The 18795-nt window shown below is 42.4% G+C and overlaps 1 protein-coding gene across 9 annotated transcripts in view; it reads right to left on the minus strand.

Annotated features, from left to right (window-relative positions):
• The window catches only part of PTPN13 (protein tyrosine phosphatase non-receptor type 13), a 1045801-nt gene that overhangs the window by 507357 nt on the left and 519649 nt on the right, over positions 1-18795 (minus strand). For all 9 annotated transcript variants that reach the window (XM_069236135.1, XM_069236143.1, XM_069236122.1 and 6 more), the window contains exon 18: positions 7908-8313. In XM_069236135.1, coding sequence (XP_069092236.1) covers positions 7908-8313 — 406 coding nt within the window. The remainder of the gene's footprint in view (positions 1-7907; positions 8314-18795) is intronic.

Below are 18795 nucleotides of genomic sequence, written 5' to 3' on the forward strand. Positions count from 1 at the left end.
ATTTTTATTTTATTTTTTTACTGCTGGCCTGTTGGCGGTGTTACTGCTGTATTATCACTGACCGACCAGCTTGTAATGAGGGCCATAGTGCATTATATTCTGAGAAACATCTTCTTATTTTGTAATGCTGCCTTTACATAAGTGGTAAGAGGTTACATCCATAGCCTCAGGGATATATCCTAACTGCTGCCAGGATAATAAAAAGACTGGTAGTGGACTATGGAATAAAGGTGCTTCAATGTACTACTCAGCAGCCTCACATTGCAAAGCAGAGGCTTGTTATTTATTTTTATTTGTTTGCAAAACAGTTACCAATCAACAAACTCCTAGGACAGACATACACCTGGAATGGCAACCCATAAAGAGTTTACCTCTCTTTTTTTATGTATATAATGTGCTACTCTGACGTTTCAAACATGCTGCTTTCCCTTAACCCGGGTTCAGCAACTATGTATGGATTAAGCTTTTCTTGGCAGAGGACCTGAAGTGAGTGTTAATACTTCTACAGCAAGCTATATAGTCCATAATCAATAGCACTGTAACACAGTTGAGAGACAGATTTCTATTTCAAGTGGGTCTCAATAGTATTTTACAAATTCTCAAGCTGCTGTACTTTGCCCTGAAAGGTAAATATAAGGATGTCACTCATTGAGTAGGCATGAAATCAGTTGCCCTTCAAGATTGACCAAAATCCAGCTATTCACCAAAGGAGAATGGTCAACGACTCTGTAAGGTACTCTTGCTTTCCATTAAAGAGCTTTGATTCATGTTTAAGGCATACCCTTATCAATGTTCATGGGCCATGCAGGAAACAGCAAACATGTATGTGCTACAATTTAGTGCTGGAGAACCTCAGTAACAGACAAAATCAGATAAATATAAAAAACCTATATTAGAAAAAGAGGATAATCGTAGATAATACTGCTTTCTCTCTTGGCCTTGAGCAGTCAGTCGCTTGTCTTTAGTACTTTATATACGTCAGGTATCCCAACACTTAAATTACTGCACTGGAAACGGATAACCAGCTTCTCTCTTTGCACACTAAAATCTCCTGCATAGGTATGCTGAGGCTGTCATGCTTTCAAATAGAGATGGTAATACATCTGAAACTGTGACACAGTGTAACATAGTAATCTCACACTATCTCAACATGTTACATCAAAGCTAGCAGTTTTAAAATAAATGGACAATGACAGAGAAAATTTAGGTCATTTAAAAATATGAACATCAGAAACCATAGGGGGCGAAGGACAATCAGCCTGGTTTTCAAAGATTTTGCTCCGTCTTACTTTTATAGTACCCCTGAACTGAATTTGAGGAATAAGCTGAGCGTGCTAGAACTTTCTAGGTAAGCCAGAGGTACTAAAGAGATAGTCCTAATTATTCATATAACAACTTTTGTGAATCTGACCTAATATTGTTTGATGGGTTCGAATTTATGGGTCCTCTGTTGTTACTAGAATACTTTGGGTCTGCATTCTTTTACCAGTACAAAGTTTCTTCATAAACAGTAACGTGGCACACATAACAAATATGTTAGTGTATGTCTGCTATTTGCCCATGACTGTAAGCATTAGGAGAAAGAGGGAAATCCATGTATTTAAATCCAGATGGCTAAGAATCAGGAATGGACCTCTAAAACCCACCACTCAAAAGGAAAGAGGGATGACCAACTCACAAAAGAAGGAAAATGGTACTTGCCTAGTAGACATTTTTTTGTCGCATGTGGTGCTGTAGATTCACATTCTTTGCATAAGTCCGCCATCTAGTGTTGGGCTTGGGGTGTTACAAGTTGTTTTTCTTCGAAGAATGTTTTTCGAATCACAAGCTTGAGTGACATCTCATGGTGATACTGGGCATGGGCATCTAGTCCTTTGTTAGATTGTTTTCCCACAGGCGGGTGAAGTAAAGAGTGTGTATATGTAAATGTAGATAGATAAAAAGTAAGAGAGAGATGTTCATGCAATGTATATACATATTTACAACATATAGTGCTACAACGACCACAGGCTTCCGCAAAGGAGGGAGGGTGCATGTGAATCTACACCACTATAAGCCACGAACAGCTGTCTAATGGGTAACATTTTCCATTCAATGGCATGTGTAGCTGTCAATACACATGCTTTTCATTGACTGTAATGCAGTCCCCTCCTAAACAAACAGTGGCTAGACTGTCGGAGTTGGAGTAGTTTGAAAATGCCCTGAATATTGCTTGTCCTGTTGGCGAGCTAGGACATCTACACAGTATAGTAAATGTGTGTGGTGTAGGCCATGTAGCAGCTTTATATATATCTGGTATTGGTATGAGTGGGAGCAGCTGAAAAGCATAAGCAATTATTCCTGACCAATTCATCCATAGACCATTGCCCTTGGACTGAGGGTGTAGGTATCTGGACGCGAAGCTTTGGCATTTGAGTTTTCTTGTGTGGCGAAGAGATCCATCTCTGGCATTCCACATAGTTGAAAGTACTTTTGAATTTCTTGTGGGTGACTTTCCCAATCGTGGACTTGTTGCTGCGTCCTGCTTAACGGGTCCACTAGTTGATTGTCCATTCATGGGAGATACTCTGCCAGTAGGTGAATGTGATTGTGAATTGCCCACTTCCAAATTGTCTAAGCTAGAAGGAACAATTGAGAAGAGTGTGTCCCCTGTTTTTGCAGATAGTACATTGTTGTCATATTGTCTGTCATATTAATACTTCCTTGTGTGAGATTTGTGTCAGAAATGCTTTGAGTGCTAGGAAGAATGCTAGTAATTCCAAGTAATTTATATGATAGGTCTGTTAGATGGAACCCCATGTCCCTTGTATGATGAGGTTGTTGAGGTGAGCTCCCCTATTTGAGGTAGGTGATTGTGAATCCCAAACTGTGTAGATGTACAATCAACTGAGTGTGTTTCTGACCAGTGTGAATTGCACTGGCTTTTATTAGCCAGTCATCTAGATATGGGAACACATGAATGTGTTATCTTCTTAGGAATGCTGCAACCATTGCTAAACATTTGGTGAACACCCTCAGTGCTGTTGCTATCCCAAATTGAAATACCGTGAATTGGTAGTGCATTCCTGCAATGACAAATCTTAGGAATTTGTGATGTGCTGGATGTACGGGATTGTGTAAATAGGCATCCTTGAGGTCTAATGCTGTCATATAATACCCTTGCTGTAGTAGGGGAATAACGTCTTGCAGAGTGATCATATGAAAGTGTTCAGAAAGAATGTATAGGTTGGGAAGCCTGAGATCTAAAATTGATCTTAATGAGCAGTCTTTCTTTGTCATCAGGAAGTATAGTGAATATACTCCTGTTGGGATATAGGTACTGATTCTTATGGCCCCTTTGAGCAGTAGGGACTGTTCCTCGTCTTTCAGTAGAGTGAGATGGTCTTGAAAGAGTTTGTGTGAACGAGGGGGGATGCTTGGCGGAGTGGAAATGAGTTCCAGACAAAAGCCATGTTGGATAATTGACTGAAACCACTGGTCTGTGGAGATGTTGTGCCATTGTGGATAAAAGTTTACCAGTCTTTCTCACGCAGGAGATATGTGCTCTGTGGGGAAGTTCAGATATCAATACTTGGTTGAGGTAGAGAAACCTCTGGAAGCTGATGCTTTCCCTCTTACTTTATTATTGGAACCTTTATAAGAACCTCTAAATGATCCTCTTGTATAAAAATGTGAGGTAACTGTTTGGTTATGAGGTTGTAGTCTCTGTAGCTGATAGTTTGAAGCCACCTCTGAATTGCGGCCTACGAACATTGCCTTTAGTGGGTGTGGTGTATAGAGCACCCATATAAAAAGAGAGGGTGAAAAAGAGTAAAAGGCACTCCTACCCTCTAAATCGACAACCCATAATATCAAACCTACACGGTACAAAACTAGGGTTTCACCCTCCAACCACCCCACATGATAACTCAAAAGTTATCTGCAAATTAGCAAAAAGTATTGCACATGTGTACAAATAACAATGCAACAGTACATCAATCACTGAATACAAAATTCAAAAGATTTTTATATCTGAACCAAATGAATTTCCTTTTTATATTATACACACAATTGATCCCAAAATAATCATTCCAACAATCCAATAAATGTATCCTCGTAAACGTAAAGTCCACAGTTAAAAAAGTCTCTGATCCAAAAAGTTCCAAATCTTGTCAAGCTTGTCCGTCTGTCCGTCAACACGTGTTTCATCCGGGGAGTGCCCCTGGATTTCTTCAGGACCTCCTTCCAAATATAGTTCAAATTGTAGCTATTTCAAAAAACCCAAAGTTCTGAAATGCTTCAGTAAGTGTCCATATGCTAAAGCTTCGAAGTGTAGGTAAAGAGTATGGGAGTCCCACACAGGGTATGCCTGAGATATAGTCTCCAAACAGATCAATGAAGTTTAGAAAAATAAAGGCAGTAACTGGCCATGGTAAGCCCGCGATACAAGCATGAAGCTGTGCCCGAGGCGTCGGATAGCTGAATAAGTGTATAGAGCACCCATAGCCTTAGCTGTCTCCAAATGTTTTTTTGAGTTGCTCTATTGTTTGTGCTCACCTCTGGTCTGAATAGATGCTCCTTATCAAAGGGCATATTTAAGACAGCTTGACGTATTTCAGGTTTAAAACCTGAACATCTTAGCCAAGCATGCCTTCTAATCACCACACTGGTGTTAATCCCTCTTGCTGCTGTATCAGCTGCAACTGTAGCACATCTAATAGCATTATTAGATATAGCTTGCCCTTATGTGACTATTTGCTGTCCCCGTTTTTGATGTTCCGATGGAAGATACTGTAAAAAAAAAAGTTCTTCCATCTTCCCCCAGTGGGCCCTATCATATCATGCCAAGAGTGCTTATGAGTTTGCTATCCTCCAGCGATTTGCAGCCTGGAAAGCTACCCTCTTAATTGCTGCATCTAACTTTTTGCTTTCCCTGTCTGGGGGAGGAGCATCTCCTGTGGCCCGACTATTGGCCCTTTTCCATGCTGCACTATGGAATCAGGTGGTAACTGAATCCTGATAAAAACTGGGCCTGAAGGCACAGGTTTATACTTCTTATCCACCCTGGTGTGATTATTCTGGCCTTGACTGGTTATTTAAAAATGTCAGACAAATGTATGAGCATGCCTAGAAGCACCGGAAGGCAGTGGTGTTCTTTATGTCTAGCTGTTAATTTATTAAATAGACAATCCTCCTCAGTGAGATCTGTGTGCAGCTGAACATTATGGTAGGCAGCTTCCCTAGCTATAACTTGGTTATAGGCAGTGGTATATTTTGGTGGAGATGGTCTGGCAGGATATAAATCAGGATCATCAGACAGAATGGTATCAGGGTCATATAGGTCCCATGGATCTGTATCCTGCTGACCATCATTAAGATCATCCCTGTGAGGTGATGTTGAGGATGTCTGTGGTGAAAACTGTGTGTTGTATGTGGATGACGGTGGTGGTGTAGTGAAAGGAAGGAGAGGAGAATGTGGTGGTGAAGGCTGCCGTTGCTGTATAGCCTTCTCTCTCCTTCTCTGTTGAGACTTTCTTTGGTTTAGGCCCAGCATCTAAGGTCTCTTCTAGCCACTGTTTGTTTGGGAGGGGACTGCATTACAGTCAATAACTTATCCTTTCTGTGTCCTTCTGAATATGAATTTTGCGTTGTTTCGCATCCATAACCTCTAAAATTGATTCTATATTTGATGAATCCTCTGTAGCTGTAGTATGTTTGCTACTGACGATTTTCAGTTCCGAAGACTTCGACACCAAGTGTTTGATTCAAGTCGAAAGAATTGGCTCCAAAAGTGGTATTGTTTTTTTCTGCTTCGAGGTCTCAGATTTTCGGCTCAATACCGAAACAGCTACAACAGTCTGTTTGGTCAGTGCCAAATGCACTTAGGTCTTAGATACTCTCGGCGCCAAACCCAAAAGTTGGTCATCTGGATTTATTTTTCAGCTACGACCACGGCCCGCAGTGGAGGAGCGATGACGAGTGCAGGAGTCTTTTTGACTGTCGGGTGGTGTGTCTTTGCAGGTGTACTAGCGTACCGCGCCGGAGCTATGGACTGGCTGTCAACGAGGGAATCTTGATTGGAGTCCAAATCTCTGATGGGTAAAGCTGTGCGCTGTCTGACCTCCTCTTGTGCGTGCTCCTCTCCAAAAATATCAGGTGCGTCTTTTGTGGACTTGGATGGCATCTCTAACAGATGCGCTCTTTGGTCTTGGACAGTCTTCTTGGATCGAAAAGATCTACAGGCACCGCAGGTCTCTTGTCGATGGTTGGGAGTTTAAAACGTTTTATTTGCTCCCACAAAATTAAGTGAGGTCAAGGGCAATCAGTGCATGCTTATTACAAAGTATACTCTTCCGATGGCCTAATCATGTTCTTGACCCTAATCAGAAGCACGGTTCAAGTCTGTCCCAGCAATGAGCCTAAATATTCTTGTGGCTCAAGGGCAGGCTGAGTGACTTGAGCTATCCTTCTTTGGTAATCTGTGGTTCACCTCTGTCCTATGCTACATAAATGTAGTCTGAAACCCACAGGTATAATGGGGTTCGATATTGTGCACAGGACAAGATCACGTGCCTTCCCCAGAGAAGAACAGGTCCAGTCTTTCCAACAGGGCAGAGCAGCAGGACCTGTCCAACAGTCTAGGCTTTGTGACAGCCTTGGGGACTAGGAGGAACAAATTTAGGAAGGCCTAGAAATCAGATCGGAATGAGATAGCACAGTTGTCTTCAGTGTGAGAGATCTGTTATTATACTGTCCTGTTTGGGATACATGACAGTGCAGATTTGAAAATCCATGCCTAATAATGACTATGAGTGATATAAATGTCCAAAATTCTAATAAGTCTATCCAGTAGCCTGTTTCTTGGGATCAAGGGGCAAGCCAGATCAGTAATGCACTTAGTATGACTGACACCTGAATTCTATGCTGCATAGGCACTACAGAGAGGGTCTGAGAGCATGTTAGAAAGACAAATATGTTACCTGGGAAAACCATATCCCGGATTGCCCAGGAACTCATCTTAGAGCTCTTCTCGGACGAACTGCAGAAAACAGAGGTGGCGTTTGGCTATGCTGGATCAACGATTTACATTATCACTGCAGATTTAGATGTAGGAGACAAGACAACATTTGAAAGAAACAGATTGTTTTGGGGGTTACTATTCCCCAGTGTTTGTCTCTCGAGTCTGGAATGACTGACGAACTGGAACCTCGTCGAAAGTACCAAGGAATACTTTGGAAAGTTATTTGAAAACTCAAACAGAAAAGATATCAGGAGATCAAGGTTAGAATGGTCTCTGTAAGTTTCTTCAAATAAGCGCTGCTCAGGCATACATCTAGGGACAGAATTAAACTTTCTGCAGCTGCACAAAGTCAGCCACTGCGACTAAGGCCACTGTGAACATCTGAGGTCTGAGATGAGGTCAAACAATAGTGTTATGAAATGGCTGTATTCCTTTTCCCATGGTGCTCAGCACATGAAGCAAGTGGTATGCAAATCCACTATAAACAGCCTGTCGTTCTGGATGGATGCTAGGAGTCCTGGGCCTAATTAAGAATGTTGATCTCCTGCCACAGAAACCAGGAGAGAACTGCAGGGATTCTATAAGTGCTAACTGAGCCAGCAGTTCTAGGGACCAAGGTGACTGGGGAAGCAGTGAAGTACAACTATCCTAGCACTAGAGAGAGGATTTCTCGGTTTACTGCAGGTAGAAGAGGGAAAGACACCCTTGCGCCCCTTGACTCCCCCATTGACAGAAACTGAGTGTTCCTATTGAGATGTCACCAAAAAGGCTGGCTTCAACCCAAAGTAATTATTATTGAGACGTAGCCATATGCTGCCCAATTGTTAAGAAAAGGAGAGAGCATAGAGAGAGATATCTATTCTAGATTTAGAAAGGCATTACGATTTGAGATGTTATGCATACTTACTTTATTCTTCCATATCCAGTCACAGATTCAGTGTCTGACTTTGCAAGATGATGAAATGCATTCCCCATAGTCTGAGAATTGTGAGTGATCCCAGCGCTAAGTATTTGTCGTTTAGGAGAAAGTGAGGTCTGACTCAGATCATGATAGGACTTGCTCATCACATGGGACCTTTGCTCCCAGAAAGACCTGTCCAGTTTTTCTTTCATGTTGTTGCCTTGCAGTGGCTGCTGCAGGGACACTTCTGAACAGGACAGTCTCTTGAGAATTTCAGCCTCTGACGATAAAGGACGTACAGCAAACCTGTTGAGTGTACTACTTGCCAAACTTCCAGTGCTGATTGCACGTCCCATACCGAACCCACGGCTAGACTCAGCTTGGAGGGTCAAGCTCCGCAATGAAGCTCTTTCTGCAAGAGAGGCAAAAACATGTCAGCAAACACACACCAGGGACAGCGTGAAAGTATCAAATCCTATGCATATGCTAAGTCTAGAATATTTACGTTACTCTAGGACGCATATTGTGATTAATGCAGCAATTATCATCTGAAAAATAACATGAGATTGTTATTCCAGCTCACGAATAACACTGTTGTGGATTTCTATGCCAGAAGTATTCAATGAACCAATTAGTTTTTAAATGGAAACTGAGCTGGCTTTTTTAGATGAGCAACACAACCTAACATATGCATATGCAAAAACAGTGCTGGTGAATAGACCAACCAAAAATACGCCTAGAACCACCTCTGGGTGAACATGCCATTCATAAACTATGGTGGCCAACTAAATATGAAGAAGGAGTTTACGACAGCACAAGGATTATAACCTGGAAATAAGGGATCTAGTACTAAATGAAGGTCAGTTTATATGGTAAATATGGCAATATTCACAGGTGTGTGCAGGTACACAGGGTGTTCATGAATTGGAAACACAGCAAATATTCTATATGAAAACTAATATAATATCCACACATTAAAACTAATAATATACGAATAAAACCACTTTTAGTACTTATAATTCTATAATTTACCATAGAGCTCATGTTGAGGGAATATTACACAAATATTAATCACGCAATTTAATAAGAATATTGGAGTTCTCTCATTGCTATTCACTGAACACCGCAGGGTGAGTTAAATGTAGTAACATTACAAATTTGTTACATTAAGATGTATGTTGTATATTATTACACCCCTGATGAAGTCTAGTGGGAGATTTCCCTAACAAAACACGTGTTGGCTGATTTGACTGATATAAGGCTGATGTAATGTGGATATTTAACGCAAAGTTGATATGATTTGAATTTGGATGGATACCTAAAGGATTTATGTTGGACTTTCAAAAGTTACAAGGATTGGTGTGGATGCCACATAGCCGTGTATATGGAGTATGAGGAACTACATTAAACAAACTGGAATTACTGGTGGCATCATTAGGCCAGACGCCTATATAAAGCAGTTATAATATGTACTGATTTAGAGGATCGATTAGGAATTAATGAATGTCAATAATAAATACTGATTATATACTGTGAAATATATGAATTGTGAATTATTAGCTGGATGAGTGCCTGAAAATAACTAAATGTAACTTATCAGGAACTTTGTTGCTGATATACAGGGTTTTTTGGGGGTATTCACCCTGTTCAGGTCACCTTCTAGGCTAGCAAATAAGTGAATCAAGGGCAGGAAGTGGCAATATACTCTGTGAAAAATTCAAACATTGAGTGGCTGGGAAATGCCATGCACAGAGAGCAAATTTCCATTGACCTGTCCTCTTGAAATGGCCATTTAATTTGCATCAGGTGTGTTGTTTTATTGCTAAACCAATAAGATGCAAAAAACAATCTCTTGTGGAAATATGATTTCGGGGCATATTTAGCACACAAGTAAAGTGTTTTGGTTAATTTTTATACTAATAAATCTATTTTTCCACAACACTTCAGAATTAGAAAAAAACAAGAATTCTTCTTTGTTCTTTTATTGCTGCTAATGTATTTTGAAATATTTATGAAGTCCCTTTACAAGTATTTCAACTTTGTTGTTAGTTAGAAAATATTTGGTAAATTGTAGCCACCTTCTTTCTCCTCTGTACCCCAGAGGGATTGTTATAGTTGCAAAATTCATTCACTTTGGAGCAAAAGAAGGGAAAAATAAACACCTATGTCCACGTTAAAAAATAAGCAGCAATTTATCTAAATGTAACCACCGTCTTTGTAAGCAAACCTAAAGATACTTGTTCTCCTTCTGAACTTTAGCAAGATTATTCTGAGGGTGTTGCAGCAACTCCAGCACTCATAGTTCTAGTGCCCTGATGGCAGGAGATACTACATGCCTTGTAATACATAGTCACACCTCCCCTTTCCCAGAGAACACTTATTTTTTTTGGTGCAGCTCTTTCCTATCAAAGAGAGAGCACATTTTAAAATATGAAGAATAGAAAAAAGAATCTCATGACAAAGTTAAACACATAAAAAATTTTATTAGACATTTGTTGTAAAAATATATCAGAATCATTTTAATACAAATCAGCTATCGTTAAAAAACAAATGGGCAAAGAGGCTCAGAATGAGTAGAAACACGCAGAAAGATTCTAACTTTTCCACAATTACCTAAGGAGTGCAAAAAAACAAACACGTTGCCACACATATCTCCTTTCTGGTTGTCACTGAACTAGAAAAACAAAGTAGAAGTAAGAAAGCAACATTTTGTTCAGCTCTTTAATCAATTGATTTAATTATGTCCTTTGTCCTGACCTGCTTTCACTTGACTTCTGGCAGCAGATATTGTGACGTCAGAACTAAAATCTAGTAAGTTCTAATAGTTGAGTTCTAACGTCATTTCTTTACAATAGTGTACCGCGTACGTCACTTGTCACCCGTTCTAAGGAGGGGAGCCGTCTTATGCTGCTGAGCATGAGTGTCCCTCACATGGGGACATTGAAACAATTAATTTTGTTACAATGGTCTTGTTTTCGCTTTTAATATATGCTATGGAGTAGAGCCATAACTGCAACCTTCTATAAATGGGTAACATTCTTCCAAGAGTATTCCAGGGACTGAATACAATGTCCCAAGCAAGGAATTTGTAAAGCACAAAGCTCAGCAAAACTGATAAACACAACGTTGTTAAACAACTAGAGCTATAGGACAAAAGGTACAAAACCATTTTGCCATTGCAAAACCTGTGATCTGTAAAATAGCTGGTTTAGTCAAGGCAATCTGTTATTAACAATATACTAAATACACTTTGCAAGTCGGAAATACATTTCTCACTCACAAAATGGGTTTAGAGACACACATGGAATTTAAAATAGTCAGAAACATAATAGGTCAATAGTTTATAATTGCATTTCCAGTCACAACCCATTGATCAGTTAACTATACATCAGACACTTTCCTGGTTCCTTCCCCCTTTGGGAATTTGGAATTGTGGTGGGTGACCTGGGGAGGAGAAGGAGGAGGAGGAGGTGACCAATAACCTGGGGAGAGCAGGCAGTGGGCAAGTGGACCACTGCCTGCTGGCCCATATGTCTTCTGAAACAGAAAACTATTTTTTTTTTTAAAGCAAGAGCAGTTGTTCACGGAAGATAGCTACTTATTATAAAAATAATTCTGTCAAGTTTTGGAAAGCAACATACAGATGGTGCTAAGCTGTTCTTTGCAGGCCAATATCTGTGTGTTTGTAGCCAACCACATAGGGTTACAAATAGCAACCTGCTTAATTAATATTTATTAGCCAGATCATTCTGCAACTGGAGATGTAACTACACTACTTGTAACTACATAAATCACATTATACAATTAGAGACAGTTTGCAAAATATCAGAATGTCAGAGCATCTGGCATAAAGCTACCAACACCAGAAGAAATAACTCAAGGACGTTCAGGTTGATTCCCTGCCATTCTCAGTCTAACCAACTTGTCAGGCTTATAAAGAGCTTAATTTGTTAAAAACAATAAAGGGTAGGAGTCCCCATGAAGTTTTTCTTAGGAGTCCATCACAGGTACTGTCAAATGCTGGTGATGCTGAATACCAGGGACTGATGCCCAAGCCTTAATTTAACTTCATTCCTCTATGTTTCAACACCCTTTTCATTTCACTCATGCAGGTTATTTTTCAACCCAGCTTTCTGGTTTTTCCCATCTTTAACTTTCTTCTACTTTCTTCCTTTGCTGCCTATATTCTCTTGCTTGGAGTCAAAGCATGATCATGAAAAAGAGGTCTTGGTCCAGAACAATGAGTGCTGGTGACACCCAATGTCGCCATTGGCACAAATTAAGCACTGGGCCATGGTGCACCAATGTCTCCAAAGAAGGGCACAAACCCATGGTTCCAGAGGAGTAAATGAACATCAACAGTCTGGGTGAAAATGTGTTGAACAGCTACCATGTCATTAGTCAACTGGAAAGTTTTGTAAATCCTTCTCACATCCTAGGTCTTTCTTCATCCTTATGAACTGGGGCTGAAACTTGAGAGACAAGCCATCCAAGCTCACCAACTATAAAATCATGTTGCTCTGGGACACTCTGGTAGCTAACTTCACTGAGGACAGTAGTCACTGCAGTTATGACAGCACATTGTAGGCATCAGTACTGCCAAAGCAAGAAGAGGAAGAAAAGCCACTGAAATAAAAGCTTGCAAATGCTTTGCAAATGAGATTGACAACAAAGTCAATGCAATATTATACTCCAAAGCTTATTAAAACAGTAGGCAGTGTTCCGCATACGTCTTTAGACACCAGAGAGCTAGTCTGTCTGTAGGCGAGACCTAAAAACACATGAAACCCGCACTAAAAGCATTCAACCGGCTGGTGAAATCCTGTAATAAATTGAAACTGCTCTCAACTGTGTACAAGGTATCTCTGGAACAAAAGCCCTGGCTGTTTGCGAAAACTAGTTCCTCACTGGAAGTTGACTGGGACCCAGAGTTTAACTTATAAAATATGTAAGTGTAGGTGCCCTAACTTTTTTGTAGGAGCCACGAGAGAATGCAAGTGATGCTAAATAATTGAGGCTGTCCAGTGTTGAATCTAACTTATGCCCTGCCCATTTTCACCCACTAACCTACACTTCTTGTCTCTTCATCCCTCTTTTGAAGACTCCTTTTCATCCCTGCTTGTTCCATTTTTCACTTTTTCCTATCTTTCTTTTCCTACTTATTTCTCTGTTCTCATTCAGCCTCTTTATCTTCATCAATGTCTGATGATGGAAAATATGTTTTAATGTCCAAAAATATGTTCTGGTTCTCGCTACCTGCAACAACTGGCATAAATTATGCTGTGCCAAGACCCTACACCTGCCAAATCGCCTGCAAGAATCTTACAATGACAAACGTGTGTGAACTGGGCATTCTGAACTTTAGATCTTGGACTCTGTCCTTGCAAGAACTGCTAAACTTTTCCATCTTCAGTGATCAGATGTTAACTAAAGTAATAAGTGTACTTGCAGAGCACTTTTGCCCTTGGGTATCTTGGCACTGTATAACAATAATTGTTAACCAATTAAGCAGCATTTGTTTCATCAACCTTCGGAAGGATGAAAGGCCAAGTTAACCTGCTCTGATTCAAACCTGTGTTAAGCAGACATCACTGAAGTAGATGCAACTGAGGTACCAGACTCTGGCACAAATTGATTCAACAAGCCCTTGACTGAAACAACATTATCATATGCTGTTGTCAGCAATAACCCTGATTCCTGTCGCGTCCACTACCAATGACCACGTTGTAGGAGGGGTCCCTGCCGGTTGGGGGCTACATGGGTTGGCGGGCTCTGGACGCGCGGGGGCCGGTCCTGTGGTGCGGCGCCAGAGACTGCGGAATAGCGGCGCGGTCGGCGCCTGCGACAGTTGGACCCGCCCGCTTGCGCCGTGAGGGAGGAGGTTACCGCATGACACCTGGGCGGTTTTCCTGGGTCCCGCCCGGTGCCTCTCCTGCCGCAGTGGTGGATATAGCTGGGCCTCTCCGCCGCGGGCACCCAGGCCGGCCCGCCTGGAGAAGTGTGTTGCGGGTGCCGCGGCTGACCCGGCCACGCCCCGGCTGGAAGGCCTGGAGCTCAGAGATAAACAAAAAAAGGAGGGGAGAGCGAGCTGCGGTGGGGTGCTGGGCCCCTCATTCGGATCTGCTCCTTCCCCCGGTGGGGGCCGCATCGGGCCTCCCTGCCGGGTGCGCCTGGGCCCAGGCCCCCCGGGATCGGGGCCGGGCGCGCAGGCCCACTGGCGGTTGCCGGCCCCTTACGCTGCAGCAGACTTGGCCCGGCTGGCTGGGCATGGTCGGACCGGGCTGGATTGGAGACCGGGCCGGGCTGGCCGCGCGACGGGCTGCCACATTCAAAGCACAGACGGTGCGGCACATTGAGCTGGGGCCAGCCGCAAAAAAATAAAGATCAGGAAATCTCCTGGTATGCCTATTAAGGAACGAACGCCTGAACTCTCTCATAGGAGCTGTCCGCCTTGACACAGGGATAACAGTAAATACCCAAGTAGAAATAAACAGTGCCTTCAGAGAGTATTATTGCACATTATACAAGGCCCCACCCCCTCCCTCTACAGAACAACTAAGCGAGTTCTTCAACGGTATCAGTTTAAATCGCCTAACTGCCACACAGGTGACGGATTTAGATAGACTGATAGATCTCGCAGGAATACAACGGGCCCTACAACAATTAACACACGGCAAAGCACCCGGTAGTGATGGCATACCCATTGAATATTACAGCACATTCCCGTCTCAAACATTAACCCCATACCTAGCAATGTTAACCGAGGCCCTAAAACGTGATCAACTACACGACGACACCAGCCGCGAGGCGCCGCGACCCATTAAATGTCCGCTCCTATAGGCCATTATCGCTGCTGAATACAGATTGCAAATTAGTCGGTAAAATCTTAGCCAACCCATGGTTATCGGAACTGGTCCATCAAGACCAGTCCGGCTTCATACCGGGCCGCAACACTTTCAGTAACATACGGAATTACGCCTTATGGCAAACTCCCCAGAGGGCGACCACCATCAGGTAGCAGTGTCACTAGATATAGAAAAAGCGTTTGACACCCTAGGATGGCCTTTCCTGATAGAAACTATCCACTGCATGGGCTTCGGACAGACATATATTGACTGGGTGAAGGCGCTTTATTCTATCCCAACGGCGAGGGTCAAGCAGGCAACATGATATCTGAGAAGTTTAACATAGAAAGAGGAACCAGGCAGGGATGTCCATTATCCCCACTTTAATTTGCCCTAGCCATTGAACCATTAGCTGCTCGACTCGGCACACTAGCGTCGACGTGGGGCGTCCGTGACAGTCACGCACACCGGATAGTGTCACTGTACGCGGACGATGCACTAATTTTCCTTCGTAATCACACAGAGTCCCTGCCTGACTTGCTGAGGCTGTTGCATCGATTTGGCTTGGTGGCTGGGTTGAGGGTGAACTGGTCAAAATCATGCAATACACCGGTTGACCGCCAATCCGGGTGACCTGAAGTGGTGTATAAACGTGTATCACGATGCCCGGGACGTAAAGGACGGCAACCTCTGTCAAGTGATCAGATCCATTAGGGGCTCCTTGCCTTTTTGATGCTCGCTCCCACTATCGCCCATGGGCAGAGTAGCCATAGCAAAGATGATAATATTACCGCGCCTTTTGTACTTCTTTATGGCCCTTCCATTGGCATAACCCGCCTCCTTCTTTAAACCACTGAATAGCATACTAACAGCCCTAATATGGGGCAGCGGTCGGTGGCGCGTGGCGTTATCCAAAATATATCAACCACTTACACTGGGTGGACTAGGGGTTCCTAGATTTGAACTATGTTATGCATCCGCCCAATTGCAATGGATATCTAAATGGCTCAGAAACCCCATGGGCGCAGAAACTCAGGCGATACTTTCGGAACTAGGCAATACCGATGTATTACACTACCTCATGAACCGCGATTGCCCTAAACATTCACAGAACATTTTATTGAACACTGCGCACTGGGTCTGGGGCCGATATGCACTAACTGGTGATAATAATCCGCAGTATTCCCCCAAGATTCCACTACTGGCCATTCCAAAACGCGCTAAGATAGCACCTAAGGTAGGCATGAGCTCATGGCACGATAAGGGCATACAAACAGTTGGCGACATATACAGTGAAGGACAGCTCCTAACATATGAGGCAATGGCCGAAAAAAAATTCCTGGGACACGGTAGTTTTATAGCTTTTGGAACAGTGCGACAAATAGTATGATCAAGTTGGAAATGTGGAAACACGGAACCAAATGTGACCCCCATACTACACGACTTGTTAGAAAACATAGTTGCCCCAATAAATGTATTGAGAACATATAAAATCCTAACCACCCACATCGAACACAGGCAGGAACATGCAAAAAATAGATGGGCTCAGGTGCTATCAGAACCACTTTCACAACACGCATGGAACCAAGCTATGAAAATGATTTATGAAGTGTCACGTAACCCTCGTTTCTGCTACACCCAGTTCAATTATGTGCATCAAACATATCTATCACCCCAACGCATAGCGCGTATGTTCCCCCAATCGCCACAGATGTGTCCCAGATGTGGAACCACAGAGGCCACCTTCTTCCATGTGACATGTGACTGCCCTCCAGTTCGGCACGCATGGAATGACATAATAACCACGCTGGTCGAGTGGACGGATATCCCACTATCTCCCACACCCGAATTATGCCTACTGTGAATAGGGACAAGACCCAAAAAAGTGAAACAAGCACACAGATGTATAGCCCTAGCGCTGGTGATGTATAGACGTCTTATAGCTATGCACTGGAAAGCAGCTGGTGCAACAAGTATCAATCAATGGCGAGCTGAGCTGTTGCGCAGGGCCCAGGCGGAGGCACAGACGCTGTAGCTCCTTCTGGGAAAAGGGATCCTGGTCAACGGTGTGGACACCTGGAACTCCTTCGTGATAGCTATAGAAAGCAAAGATGATAAGCGACCTCCCTGAATAAATCACATACCAGGCAATGCCTGGTGCTTAAAAGTTGCATTTAATACACCATCACAATCTGTTATCCTCACAAATACAATAAAGCTGTAAACCAGCAAAAAATAATTGTGACAATGGTCATTGGTGGGCGTCGAGATACATCGCGAAAAAAATCACAGAGGCTCACCAACAGCGAGCTAATTAAAGGAGGGAAAGTATATGGACACAATGTACACCTTGGCTGGACCCATTGCCGTGGCCTCTCCCCGGTCTGGGTGGCTGTCCTTCCCTTTGCCCCTCCCCGGTCGGGGACCGGGTCCCTAGGCTCGCTCTGATTCATTTCTGGGTTGTGAGCGTGGGTCGCACGGCTCTGGCTCGGAGGAGGGCTCTGTTGACTATGGGTGGATGGCTGCACCCTCCTTTCCCTCTCTCCTCCTGTCCCCTGCCCTCCCTCCCTCTCCCGCGCTCGCCCCAACCTCGATCCTATCTTCATTTTCTTTCTCTTTATTCTCAATTTCTTGACTGTTATTCTTCATGTCATGCTAATACCGTGCTCCCAATGTACACTATATCCTCAACCTCTTCTTTCATGTGCGCGGGGGCTCCTACGTCGTGTTGTGGGCAGGGGTGAGGAGGATTCTGCACAGGAACAGAAAAATGTTGCAAAACAAAGGAAATTTGTATAATCCTATACCATGGAGTACATCTGTAACCATCTGTGTTTCCCTTTTGTTTTTCTTAACTGTTGAAATAACAATAAAAACATATTTAAAAAAAAAAAAAAAAACATATGCTGTTGTCAGCAAACCCCTTACACATCCAAAATCTCCCATACAGTGATTGACAAGGAAGCTCTAAAATATCATGGAATTATCACGATACCTCAAAAGAAACATTTTCACACACCACGTCAATGTCTAAGGTCTGTGCACACTGTATAAAGGTGATATTAAGAAGCTGAAATGTGACCTTTTTCTGCTGTTAAAACAGACAGTGACAATAAAATACAAACATTCACCAAAGGGCTAGAAAGGCCATTAAGCAATTTTTCAATAATGCTCTTGGATCCTTGCTCTTAAACATTTAGACTTTTTGATAACGTGTGACTGCAGTCAGAGATGTTTCAAGTAATAATCATGTTTTTCGAGTAGGCCTATTTTATTTTTTAGTAATACTCATTATCATTAGGCCAAGAAAACAACTTTTAATACATATGAATCATTCCAAGTGGGATGAACTTTGCAATACATATGCTCCTACAGTTCCCATTTAAGTATAAGATAAAGAAAGGAACTTCATATTGGGGAATATCAAAGTATAAGTTAATGTAGCCAGAGCTATTTTCTAGCATTGATTTTTATCCAAGTCAGCAATAACAAACATGTAACCAAAAAGCATTTCACACTCCACATAATGGGAAATAACTAAGGGGAAACCCAGAAACTCAGTTGAGACCCGGATACAAGGGTATGTCTACAACGTCAAACAGGTATTATTTAAAACCACAATTTGATGCATAATGAATAACAAGACCACAGGAGGCCACTCATAATATCTTTTAAATACATATTAAATTTAAAGGCAATAAGAAATATAATAGCATCAACATTTCTCATACTTTAAGTGAAGTGATTCATATAATGTGAACACTAAGTGCTCGTGCAACATTGCTCATGAATGGTGCAAGTGAAACACAATAAGAAACAGGATGAATGGCGTATAGGCTAAACAAAATATATATTTCTGATCTGATTCTAATATATGGGGTGAATGTTTAATAGGCCAATTAATGAACCACATGTAATAGATCAACAGAGGCCCAATTCAGCCATATCAGATGTCGACGTTTCAACCCCCAGATTAATTAGGGTCATCATAAGGACACTAGACTATGGAGAATGCAGTGGTGGTGAACAAACAGAAGGAGGATCTCACT

The sequence above is a fragment of the Pleurodeles waltl genome, chromosome 1_2, assembly GCF_031143425.1.
Source record: "Pleurodeles waltl isolate 20211129_DDA chromosome 1_2, aPleWal1.hap1.20221129, whole genome shotgun sequence".
Classification (NCBI taxonomy): domain Eukaryota; kingdom Metazoa; phylum Chordata; class Amphibia; order Caudata; family Salamandridae; genus Pleurodeles; species Pleurodeles waltl.